This window comes from Camellia sinensis, chromosome 2, assembly GCF_055761805.1.
Source record: "Camellia sinensis isolate YWXY chromosome 2, ASM5576180v1, whole genome shotgun sequence".
Taxonomy (NCBI): domain Eukaryota; kingdom Viridiplantae; phylum Streptophyta; class Magnoliopsida; order Ericales; family Theaceae; genus Camellia; species Camellia sinensis.
In genome coordinates this window covers 25,295,485-25,307,323 of record NC_138962.1, presented here as the reverse complement: position 1 = coordinate 25,307,323, position 11,839 = coordinate 25,295,485, and the positions used below count along the sequence as shown (strand labels likewise).

Genomic DNA, 11,839 nt, shown 5'->3' with positions numbered 1-11,839 from the left:
GCTCGGACTCGATTCGTGTCACGGTTCTTAATCTGAACCAAAGAGTCCAAATCCGGCAAATCGTTTTGAGAAACAGATTTTTGAAAAGAAGTGCCAAACATGGACTGCTTTGCCAGATACAGAGTCGCCACCTAAATATTTTTTAAGGGGGAATTTAGGAAACCCTGACTCGGTGCCAAAGGCCACGTGTCCGTCATCACCAAAGTTGCCTCGGCTCGGGAGCTAGGGTACGATTGGGGAAGGTCAGCTATGAGCACCCCCTCTCGCCCGATCCGAAGATCGGCCTCTACTAACCGTGATATCCGTTTTTGAAAACGTTATGTGTTCTTATCCCGATTATTAGCCTAGAATTACTATGTTATGCGCACAACACAAAAGTATAGACTAAATTGCCTAATTTGGGAATAAGCATTGCATATCCATTTGTTTTGGAAAAATGTTTTGGAATTTGCTACTCGCAAGTAGGCTAAAACACGGATTTCAATGAGCTATTCCAACTCAGACAATCCAACCTTCACCCACAGGCATTCAAGCAGTTATATCACATAAGCAGCTAGCCTCATGGTAATCATGCTATCATGGCAACACTCACACGCATGCAAGGATGCTAAAGTATAAATACTTACATCGTACTCCGTGCCAAAACAAAGAACTCGTTAGCAATCAATGCATGATCCAAGTCCATGTTTAAATGTCTAATGCAACGCATACGGAATGTCACTAGAGTAGGCTCGGCTATTCTATGAATGACATGTGAAAATGCACAAGTAGCATGTATTCAAGTTAGATTTGAAATGCTAATGCAGTTAGCATGATGCGCCGAGCCCGGTGCATGCAATACTGATGAATGATGCACGCATGCATAGCATAAGGTATGCTAAATTAAACATGTCCTATTACTAACCATCAAAGCAGGTAAGTAAAAGGGAGAAAGAAGTGGGGGTTGGAAGACATGCACACACTCACCCACGCTTATTACAAATTCGCCCCCGCTCGGTGGGACCAAAAGAATAATACAATTCGAATAACGAATTAACTATCCTAGCTAATTAATTATTACAGACCAACTAAATTAATTAACTTAAGAAAGCAAGAAAAAGGGCCTCGGGAAGAGGGCTCAATGCACGCGTGCTCGGGTCTTGCTCGGAAGTCCACTGCCATGCGCAAGCTGCCTCTGTTTTCCCTGCTCTGCTTCTCTGAAGACTGCCAAAGTCTCAGGATGTGCTCACTGGATGTTGGGGAATGCCACCGGCTGGAGGGAATCATCACCGGCTGTGATTTGGTGTTGATCGGCCAAAAATGAATCCATCGGCCACAGATGGATTGCCGGTCGGCACTCTGTGCAGTCGATCGGCAAAAAGTTCCTACAGAATCTGGTTGACAGCAGCAGAGGACAGAGCTTTGCATGGCAATGCAATTCAAGCAATGTATGCACCAACCATATCCCTTATCATGTTTATAACTCAAAGGGACATGGTCCTTGGTTCTCGGACCATCAATCGCGCATTTCGATGCGTGATGGCCCAAGAGACCAATTTATGCATGTTGATTTCAAATGCAATGCAAACCAACAAACAAGTGAGGAGCTCAACCTCAATCATGGATAATCAAGAGGCAAAGCATGCATGCAATGCAACCTAAGCATATTAACTAGGCATGCAACATGGGTAATGCAATGTGTTCATGCAAGTATGCAAGCAAATATGCAAGGCAAGCATGCAAACAAGCAAATGATGGACTTAAGCATGGTTTAGGCAGCCCTTATTAGGCCTAAAACAGTGGCCAAGGTGCCCAAAAATGAAGGACTAATGGCATGCAAACATGCATGTATACAAGGACCAACACTTAGGCATAAAGAGACAATTCTCAAGCACACTTAGGAGGATGCAAACATGGACATATGGCATGCACACGAAGCTCTGAAAATCATGTTAAGGATGGTGCCAAACCAACTAAACAAAGCAATCAAAACATGCAAGTAAAGTCCAAGGCTCAAGGCTAACCCAAGGGATCAAACTGTGGCTATGCAAGGTGAGTCTCAAAGGGTCTAGGGGACTCAAAACAGTCCCTAAGAAGACCAAGACAAGGTCAAAGACACACCTAGATGGCATCTAAATGGCCTAAGTCTAAGGGCATGCGCAATGACCCAAACATGGAGCATAGAACACAAACCTTTTGAAACATCAAAGGAGCCATAAATACAAGTATACAAGCATGCTATATGGACTAAAATGACATGACTAATGGCGCCAAACCACTGAAATTATGCAAGGGGAGCATACTAGAGGGGTCAATGCTCAAGGTACACAAGAGAGTTTGCATGGTAGCTATACAAAGCAAAGCATGGATGACTCAAATGACCAAAAATAGTCTCTTAGCATACTGAAACAAGCATAAAAGCTTCACAAAGCTAGGCCTAAAACATGCTAGAATAATGGTTTACAACCTAAGGCATGTTAAGGCAACAAAATGGCATTACAAGGCATGTATGCTAAGCAAGCATGGTGTACCAAAACCAACTAAAAACAGAGGCATATTATGACATAATAAGCACAAAAATCAGCTAAGGCATGGTCAACAAGAGCCTAAGCTAGGTGCTCCCTCAAGAGGCAAAAATGGTCCTTTTCAAGGACAACAAGGAGAGGGGGTGACCCTCTCCTTCTTGGGACCACAAGGCACCATTCTCACCTCTGAAATCCCTCAAGATTTCAGTGGTGAGGAGGCCCAAACACCAAGGTCTCGGAGCTTACACAAAATGGCACAAAATGGAGCCTTACAAGGCTTAAGAGGGGTCAAACAAACTCAAACCACAAAACACTCTAAACAAACTATTTAGAGGGCCTAAAAACAGAACTTTTTTATGTTATATACTAAACACAAAAACAATTGCAAGGTAGGCAAAAATACAATGCAAGAAAGGGGTAAAAAGGAGCAAGTTTCTTACCCTTGAAGACCTTCTTCAACAATGGAGCTCCAGCAGCTTCTTTAGGTTGAAACCAGCTTCAAAACTCCAAGAACACTCCTTTGGCCCTTAATAACCAAGAGAAGGTGTAATAGTGGGTGTTTGTGTGCAAAAGTATGACAAAAAACACACTAAACTAACAAGAGAGGGAAATATAGAGATGGAATAGATACAAATTCCTAACCCTAATATCAAAACTCTCTAAAATGTTGTCTAACCCTAATGCCAAGAGAGGAGACTCTGTCTTATAAAGCTCTCTCTTGTAAAGCTTGTCAAATAAGCTTGTCAAGAGAGAAATCCCTCCATACACCTGTATGGAGGGGAGCAGAGTGGGTGCCAGCTATCACAGCTGGCACAAAATATCTATCAAAAGTAGATGAACAGTGATCGGCCATTCAAAATTGCCTTTTTGGCAAAATAAATGGCCGACCGGCAACAAAGAGTGCCGACCGGCAATATACATTGCCGATGGAATAAAATCGCTGGCCGGTGGCCTCAAGCCATGGCCGGTGATGTGTGGGGATGCCTCACAAGGCATTCTCTGCCCCTCCAAGGCAAAACACAAGTGTTTGGTGCAAAACCAGGCACAACACGGTCGAGTCGAGAGGTCCTGAGTCAAGGCGCGCAACCGAGACCTCCGGGAACTCAAGACGAACACAAACAAGGGTAATCACCAAGTGTTCCAATGGTGATGTCCAAGTCTTGAGGACGGTCAAAAATGGGGTGTCTACAAAAACCCATCCCCTTCTCTGCTTCAAGGTAAAACCCCTCTGCTTCTTCTTTCATACATGTGTATATATATATATCTATTTATGTAAGTAGTTGTATTGGATTTCAGGGTTGTTTCAATGCTGGCAAGTGTGGAGTCAATGATGCCACTTCACAGCGCCATTGCTTCTGCTTGTCTTAGGTCCAACATTGCCATTGATTCCTCCTACTAGAGCTTGCTTTCTGAAGGTACTTTCCCTATTATCTTTCTTTTTGAAATGAATTCATTCGTAATTTTCGAGCTAAGTAGATTGTTTATTTGTATATCAACAAATACGATATGAATCTTGTAAGTTATGCTTCATGTTGATGTTAATTGGGTTTTTTGTTCTTTTAGTCTACATTTGAATTATTCTTTTTTTAAAAAAAAAAAAAAAGAGAGAGAGAGAGAGAGAATTTTTTTTGTAATATTAGTTATCAGTACTTGGTTTTTTAAATGCATCGATGGGTTTAGCATTCAAATATATTCAAACATTTGGTATAGTTCACTTTGCTAGCTTGTAATGGTTAATGAATTGAGTTTTGTTTTTTAGTCTACATTTGATATAGCGGTTATCAGTATTTGGTGTTTAAATGCATTACCGGCGTTAGAATTCAAACATTTGATAATGGTGAATAATGACTCTTGTTTTCTGCACGATGACTATTCTGACTAGTTGATCTACCTGTTGATATAGGATTTGCAATACCGTTGTGACAAGGTTTGCCGGATTGATACAAGGCAATAAGTGCATAGGATTTGTTTCCATATCTTTTTGAGAAGGAAAAGGTCCTTAAAGTTTAGAAATTGTTGATGTTAAGTTTTGCAGCTTATGTAAACTTTTTTGTTCAAGTTGAGTGATGCCATTTACTTGAATTGTTAGTTGATATCCCAATGTAAGTTCCTTTGGTGGTTTTATGATTCTGCCATTGTGAAATTGCTTTTGTAGGCGAATTGCATGATGTGTAATTGCTACGAGCAACATCTATTAGGTCTTTATCCCTTTCAGGTTTCCTTGGATTATAAAAAATTGTGTATCACAACATGAGTTTGTGCATATTTCAAGATATCACTGTTTATAAATGGGTTTGTTTTTTTTGGGGGGGGGGGGGGCGCCTTGGTTGACATATCGTTTCTATTCAGCATTAATAGCCTTATGTCAATGTCTTCTCTTGGGTTGTTTCTTTGAGCAAATTATTGAGGCTTCACATAGAAAGCTAGACCTTATTTACATGTTATTTGCTTTACTAAGTTTGCGCATCTCAGTTATTGGCAATAATACATTATTGGAAGTGTTGTTGATGGAGAATAAGGATGAAATTAGAACTTTTAGTTGCTAGAATGTTGAAAATTTAGCACCCAAGTAAATGTATCTCATAGTTTAGGAAGTTACACATGCAATGAAGCTATAGATGAGTAGCCTTGGGCAATGAATTAGCGAGGAGACTGGCTATTACTCAATATTAGTTTGCCCCTTTATATATATAAGCATATGTACTAGATGGTTAACTTGTGGGATCCTAAGAGTTTGTTCAGTGGCTATTCCCCTCTATCTTGGACATAATAAGGTTTTTGATAAAAAGTATACACTAATTCACACTCGATCTTCACCTGCACAAGGCCAATTGCACATTTTTATGATGTAGCTTCATGGGGATCTTGTAATGTGGTGTGATATTGTCTTCGGATTAAATCCCATCCTCATATTAATGGGGAAGCAAGCAACTACTAATGTTCTTACCACTCAACAACTTTACCATTCTCTTTTTAGTGAAGGGGTTCTTCCACTAATTATTTTTGTATTTTTCTTTTTGGCTTTCCCTAGACTTTGCATTACCTCGGTGACACAGACTCCAAGTTCAGTCACTTCAAACCTAATCAGAGCTTGCATATGAGCGGCCTCTTTTACTAAAAAATTTGCCAGGAGAAACAGTTGATAGGCTATCTGTGGGCCTTCTAGTGTGTGAACTTTCACACAAGCGAGAAAATATACATGCTTATTGAAGATTTTTGATGTGCTATAGGTTATCTTTGCTTTTTTAGAATTCCAGAAGATGCCACTGAATGTTTTTTGTGACTTGATACTATCTGTGTTATATGAGGTGTAAGATTACCTTGTTCTCTTCTTAATTTGTTACGGTGCGTTAGTTTTTACTTTTTCCATCCAATGATCGAAAAACAGGTCCTTCTCTCTTTACCTTAATTGTAGGTTGTGGGATCAAATTAAGACCATGCTACATGAATTGGTTTTCACCAGTCAGAGAGAGAGGGAGAGAGAGTTTTCTATTTACCACCTGAAATAGTGTGCTGCAGCACATCACAGCCATTAGCTGTTGTTTGAAAGCAGGTTGGTTATGCTGCTGTTAGTAGGTCAGTTATTGTTGATGTCTCAAATTGGCCTCGGCAAAATGGACGTGGATTCTCTGCTTCACTTTCTTTATCCAGCCTATGCTTTTGAACTGACTGTTGGATGAAGAAAGTGCTAGAGAGAATCTAGATCCCAGCAAAATACTATTCAATTTGACTGCCACAGGGATATATCCAACAATATTACATAACTGCATGTTGTTTGTTTAGGGAAGATAAAAATACCTGGAGTTCAATATTATCAGCCTAGTAAAGCAGTCAAATTGGTATGTTCACTATTCAAAATAAAAGTAGGCCAGTTTTTGCTTGGTATGGTATGCCAATCAAACAACTATTGATCACAAAATTATAAGACTCAGAGAAAGAAATAAGCATCTTTTCTCTATTTAGCGATTCTGGCTTCGAGTTGCAACTTGCAATTCAAGCTGAGGATGAATTTTTGGAGTTAGCTCACCCTTGCGGGATGCGACCCATTTTTTCGCACTCGAGTACGTAACTATAATCTTTTCATTCCTTTTCTTGTCTATAATGAAGAGGGAGAGACATTTATGTTTGGTTGAGTTTTTTTTTTTTTTTTTTGAATTTTTTGAAAACCTAAATTGGTTAAAAAAAAAAACTCAATAATCTCTTATGGTTTTTTTATTTTTTGGAGTGGAGTTTTTTTTTTAATATATATTTTTTATGTTTATTTCATCAAATTAGTTTCTAATTATTTAAAAATAAAAGTTCTGACCAAGAATTCAAATTAGTTTATAATTATTTAAAAATGTCCAGATATTCGGTATAAAAATATTCAGGTTATGTATGAGCGTATAGTGGGTTGAATAGGTGTTTGAATTATTAAAATACTATTTACTATTCACTAACTGAATAAATTTAAAATAAAAATTATTATTTAATATTGACTAACTGGATAAATTAAAAATAAAAATCATTCACCTTGTTTGGTTTTGTTCACAGACCCATTAATTCCTTTTCTTTTCACAAAGCCAAAATCCAAACGCATCTAAAGTTCCAAAACATAGCAAAAATGAGAAGGGAAAGGAGAAATCTATCCTAATTTATACAGGAAAGGTTGCTGGTGTTGCTGGCACTTATATATAAATTATTAGAGCATATATATATATATATATTATATATTAACTTTTGTTTAATGCAAATCAATCGATCGTCGTTCGATTAACTTCTATTTAATCGATCGCTCGTCTAGAGAAAGAGAGAGAAATAGACCTCACTGTAGATCGATCGTCGTTCAATGCAAATCGATCGCCGTTCAGAAGTGTAGATCGTCGGTCTCGGTCGTTCAGTGTAGATCGTCGGTCAGAGGTTCAATGTGTAGATCGTCGCTCATCACTGTGTAGATCGTCGGATGTGTTGGGTTCACTGTGTAGATCGTCGGATGGTAGGGTAGAGAGACAGAGAGAGAGAGAGAGAGAGAGAGAGTCCCTGCGTGTGTGTTGTTGGATTTGTTTGTTGGGTCTATCAAGAAATTAGGGCAAAATCTAAAGAAAGGGGGCCTGAGGCAGTGAGGCGTAAGGAAAAATTGAACCCAAAAAAAAAAAGTCACAGGCGAGTCGGGTCTACTGGGTAAAATAGCGGATCACCCGCCACCCGACCCGAACCCGAGAAAACTGAAAAACCAGGCCCGCACCTGCCCGCCAGGGGTCACGCATCCATTCATCAGGCATCGGGTCGGGTCGGGTTTGGCGGCGGGTCGGGCGATCTGTTGCACAGCCCTGTCCAAAACCAAACAAGGTGAGTGATTTTTATTTTTAATTTATCCAGTTAGTCAATATTAAATAATAATTTTTATTTTTAATTTATTCAGTTAATGAATAGTTAATAGTATTTTAATAATTCAAACACCTATTCAACCCACTATACGCTCATACATAACCTGAATATTTTTTTTACCGAATATCTGGATATTTTTAAATAATTAAAAACTAATTTGAATTCTTAGTCAGAACTTTTATTTTTAAATAATTAGAAACTAATTTGATGAAATAAACATAAAAAATATATATTAAAAAAAAATTCCACTCCAAAAAATAAAAAAACCATAAGAGATTATTGAGTTTTTTTTTTAACCAATTTAGTTTTTCAAAAAGTTCAAAAAAAAAAAAACTCAACCAAACATAAATGTCTCTCCCTCTTCATTATAGACAAGAAAAGGAATGAAAAGATTATAGTTACGTACTCAAGTGCGAAAAAATGGGTCGCATCCCGCAAGGGTGAGCTAACTCCAAAAATTCATCCTCAGCTTGAATTGCAAGTTACAACTCGAAGCCAGAATCGCTAAATAAAGAAAAGATGCTTATTTCTTTCTCTAAGTCTTACAATTTTGTGATCAATAGTTGTTTGATTGGCATACCATACCAAGCTAAAACTGGCCTACTTTTATTTTGAATAGTGAACATACCAATTTGACTGCTTTACTAGGCTGATAATATTGAACTCCAGGTATTTTTATCTTCCCTAAACAAACAACATCCAATTATGTAATATTGTTGGATATATCCCTGTGGTAGTCAAATTGAACAGTATTTTGCTGGGATCTAGATTCTCTCTAGCACTTTTTTTATCCAACAGTCAGTTCAAAAGCACAGGCTGGATAAAGAAAGTGAAGCAGAGAATCCACTTCCATTTTGCCGAGGCCAATTTGAGACATCAACAATAACTGACCTACTAACAGCAGCACAACCAACCTGCTTTCAAACAACAGCTAATGGCTGTGATGTGCTGCAGCACACTATTTCAGGTGGTAAACAGAAAACTCTCTCCCTCTCTCTCTGACTGGTGAAAACCAATTCATGTAGCATGGTCTTAATTTGATCCCACAACCTACAATTAAGGTAGAGAGAGAAGGACCTGTTTTTTGATCATTGGGTGGAAAAACTAAAAATTAACGCACCGTAACAAAATCAAGAAAAGAACAAGGTAATCTTACACCTCATATAACACAGACAGTATCAAGTCACAAAAAACATTTAGTGGCATTTTCTGGGATTCTAAAAAAGTAAAGATCACCTATAGCACATCAAAAATCTTCAATAAGCATGTATATTTTCTCGTTTGTGTGAAAGTTCACACACTAGAAGGCCTACAGATAGCCTATCAACTGTTTCCCCTGGCAAATTTTTCAGTAAAAGAGGCCGCTCATATGCAAGCTCTGATTAGGTTTGAAGTGACTGAACCTGGAGTCTGTGTCACCGAGGTAATGTAAAGTCTAGGGAAAGCCAAAAAGAAAAATACAAAAATAATTAGTGGAAGAACCCCTTCACTAAAAAGAGAATGGTAAAGTTGTTGAGTGGTAAGAACATTAGTAGTTGCTTGCTTCCCCATTAATATGAGGATGGGATTTAATCCGAAGACAATATCACACCACATTACAAGATCCCCATGAAGCTACATCATAAAAATATGCAATTGGCCTTGTGCAGGTGAAGATCGAGTGTGAATTAGTGTATACTTTTTATCAAAAACCTTATTATGTCCAAGATAGAGGGGAATAGCCACTGAACAAACTCTTAGGATCCCACAGGTTAACCATCTAGTACATATGCTTATATATATAAACGGACAATCTAATATTGAGTAATAGACAGTCCCCTTGCTAATTCATTGCCCAAGGCTACTCATCTATAGCTTCATTGCATGTGTAACTTCCTAAACTATGAGATAAATTTACTTGGGTGCTAAATTTTCAACATTCTAGCAACTAAAAGTTCTAATTTCATCCTTATTCTCCATCAACAACACTTCCAATAATGTATTATTGCCAATAACTGAGATGCGCAAACTTAGTAAAGCAAATAACATGTAAATAAGGTCTAGATTTCTATGTGAAGCCTCAATAATTTGGTCAAAGAAACAGCCCAAGAGAAGACATTGACATAAGGCTATTAATGCTGAATAGAAACGATATGTCAACCAAGGCGGCCCCCTCCCCCCCCCCCAAAAAAAAAAAAACAAACCCATTTATAAACAGTGATATCTTGAAATATGCACAAACTGATGTTGTGATACATAATTTTTTATAATCCAAGGAAACCTGAAAGGGATAAAGACCTAATAGATGTTGCTCGTAGCAATTACACATCATGCAATTCGCCTACAAAAGCAATTTCACAATGGCAGAATCATAAAACCACCAAAGGAACTTACATTGGGATATCAACTAACAATTCAAGTAAATGGCATCACTCAACTTGAACAAAAAAGTTTACACAAGCTGCAAAACTTAACATCAACAATTTCTAAACTTTAAGGACCTTTTCCTTCTCAAAAAGATATGGAAACAAATCCTATGCACTTATTGCCTTGTATCAATCCGGCAAACCTTGTCACAACGGTATTGCAAATCCTATATCAACAGGTAGATCAACTAGTCAGAATAGTCATCGTGCAGAAAACAAGAGTCATTATTCACCATTATCAAATGTTTGAATTCTAACCCCGGTAATGCATTTAAACACCAAATACTGATAACCGCTATATCAAATGTAGACTAAAAAACAAAACTCAATTCATTAACCATTACAAGCTAGCAAAGTGAACTATACCAAATGTTTGAATATATTTGAATGCTAAACCCATTGATGCATTTAAAAAACCAAGTACTGATAACTAATATTACAAAAAAAATTCTCTCTCTCTTTTTATTTTTTTTTTAAAAAAAAGAATAATTCAAATGTAGACTAAAAGAACAAAAAACCCAATTAACATCAACATGAAGCATAACTTACAAGATTCATATCGTATTTGTTGATATACGAATAAACAATCTACTTAGCTCGAAAATTACGAATGAATTCATTTCCAAAAGAAAGATAATAGGGAAAGTACCTTTAGAAAGCAAGCTCCAGCAGGAGGAATCAACGGCAATGTTGGACCTGAGACGAGTAGAAGCAATGGCGCTGTGAAGTGGCATCATTGACTCCACACTTGCCAGCATTGAAACAACCCTGAAATCCAATACAACTACTTACATAAATAGATATATATATATATATATATATATACACATGTATGAAAGAAGAAGCAGAGGGGTTTTACCTTGAAGCAAAGAAGGGGATGGGTCTTGAGGAAGAAGAGAATGGAGATGGGGGTGTGGATTTTGGGGAAAATAGGGATTTGGGAAGTAGGGTTTTGGATGAGCGAGCTGTGAGGGACCTCGCACCTGCCATTACTGTTGATCTGCACATCGAAGCCATCTCTCCCTCTCTCTCTCTCTCTCTCTCTCTCTGGGTTCAGAGTATGGAGGGACGAGAAAAAAAATGTTAGCTGCGTTCGAACGCTTCCTCAATAGGTTAAACCAAAAACCTTTGTCAATTTGTGTAATTTTGTAAACTCACTTCCAATTTTGGGATCGCGTTTTGTTTCTCTTTTGTTTAAAAAAAATATATATATATTTTGCTACATCCCCATTTGGTCTTCCAATTCCATCCAATGACTATGTAAAAGTTTCACACTCTCCTCCCTCTCTCTTTCTCCCTCTCATCTTTAGTTTTTTTAATAAAAAATGTTAAAAATTCTAAAAAATTTATTAAATGTTCCACAATAAGACTTATATTGTGTGGGTTCTACACCTATATAAAACTTTTAGTATAATTTTTAGAGTGTCTAACATTAATCTTTTTTAATTTTTATTTTTTTAAACTAAAGATTAAGGGGACAAATTATTTATATATATATAAAAAAAAAAAAAAAAACTAGAGACCAAAATATATCTATATAATAAAGCAAGATGGTTATAATAA

At 37.4% G+C, this 11,839-nt stretch overlaps 1 protein-coding gene and 1 non-coding gene across 2 annotated transcripts; one reads left to right on the top strand and one right to left on the bottom strand.

Annotated features, from left to right (window-relative positions):
* The first annotated feature begins 3,694 nt into the window (after positions 1-3,694).
* LOC114289514 (uncharacterized) lies at positions 3,695-4,793 on the top strand. Its single transcript, XR_014350255.1, has 3 exons — positions 3,695-3,721; positions 3,801-3,919; positions 4,408-4,793. It is a non-coding gene; the product is annotated as an uncharacterized LOC114289514 (transcript).
* A 5,264-nt stretch (positions 4,794-10,057) lies between these two features.
* LOC114289515 (uncharacterized) lies at positions 10,058-11,505 on the bottom strand. The gene is made up of 3 exons (XM_028233265.2): positions 11,136-11,505; positions 10,926-11,044; positions 10,058-10,443 (listed from the first exon to the last, which is right to left on the bottom strand). Exons 1-3 carry the CDS (start codon positions 11,291-11,293, stop codon positions 10,424-10,426), a joined length of 297 nt encoding a protein of 98 aa, XP_028089066.2. The 5' UTR covers positions 11,294-11,505; the 3' UTR covers positions 10,058-10,423.
* Positions 11,506-11,839: the final 334 nt, after the last annotated feature.

Bases quoted from the DNA above. Each gene is read 5' to 3' on its own strand.
- LOC114289515 (XM_028233265.2), bottom strand. From the start codon at position 11,293: ATGGCTTCGATGTGCAGATCAACAGTAATGGCAGGTGCGAGGTCCCTC. The intron at 11,045-11,135 runs GTAAAACCCCTC...ATTGGATTTCAG, and splicing joins ATCCCCTTCTTTGCTTCAAG to GGTTGTTTCAATGCTGGCAA. The intron at 10,444-10,925 runs GTACTTTCCCTA...CTGTTGATATAG, and splicing joins CTGGAGCTTGCTTTCTAAAG to GATTTGCAATACCGTTGTGA.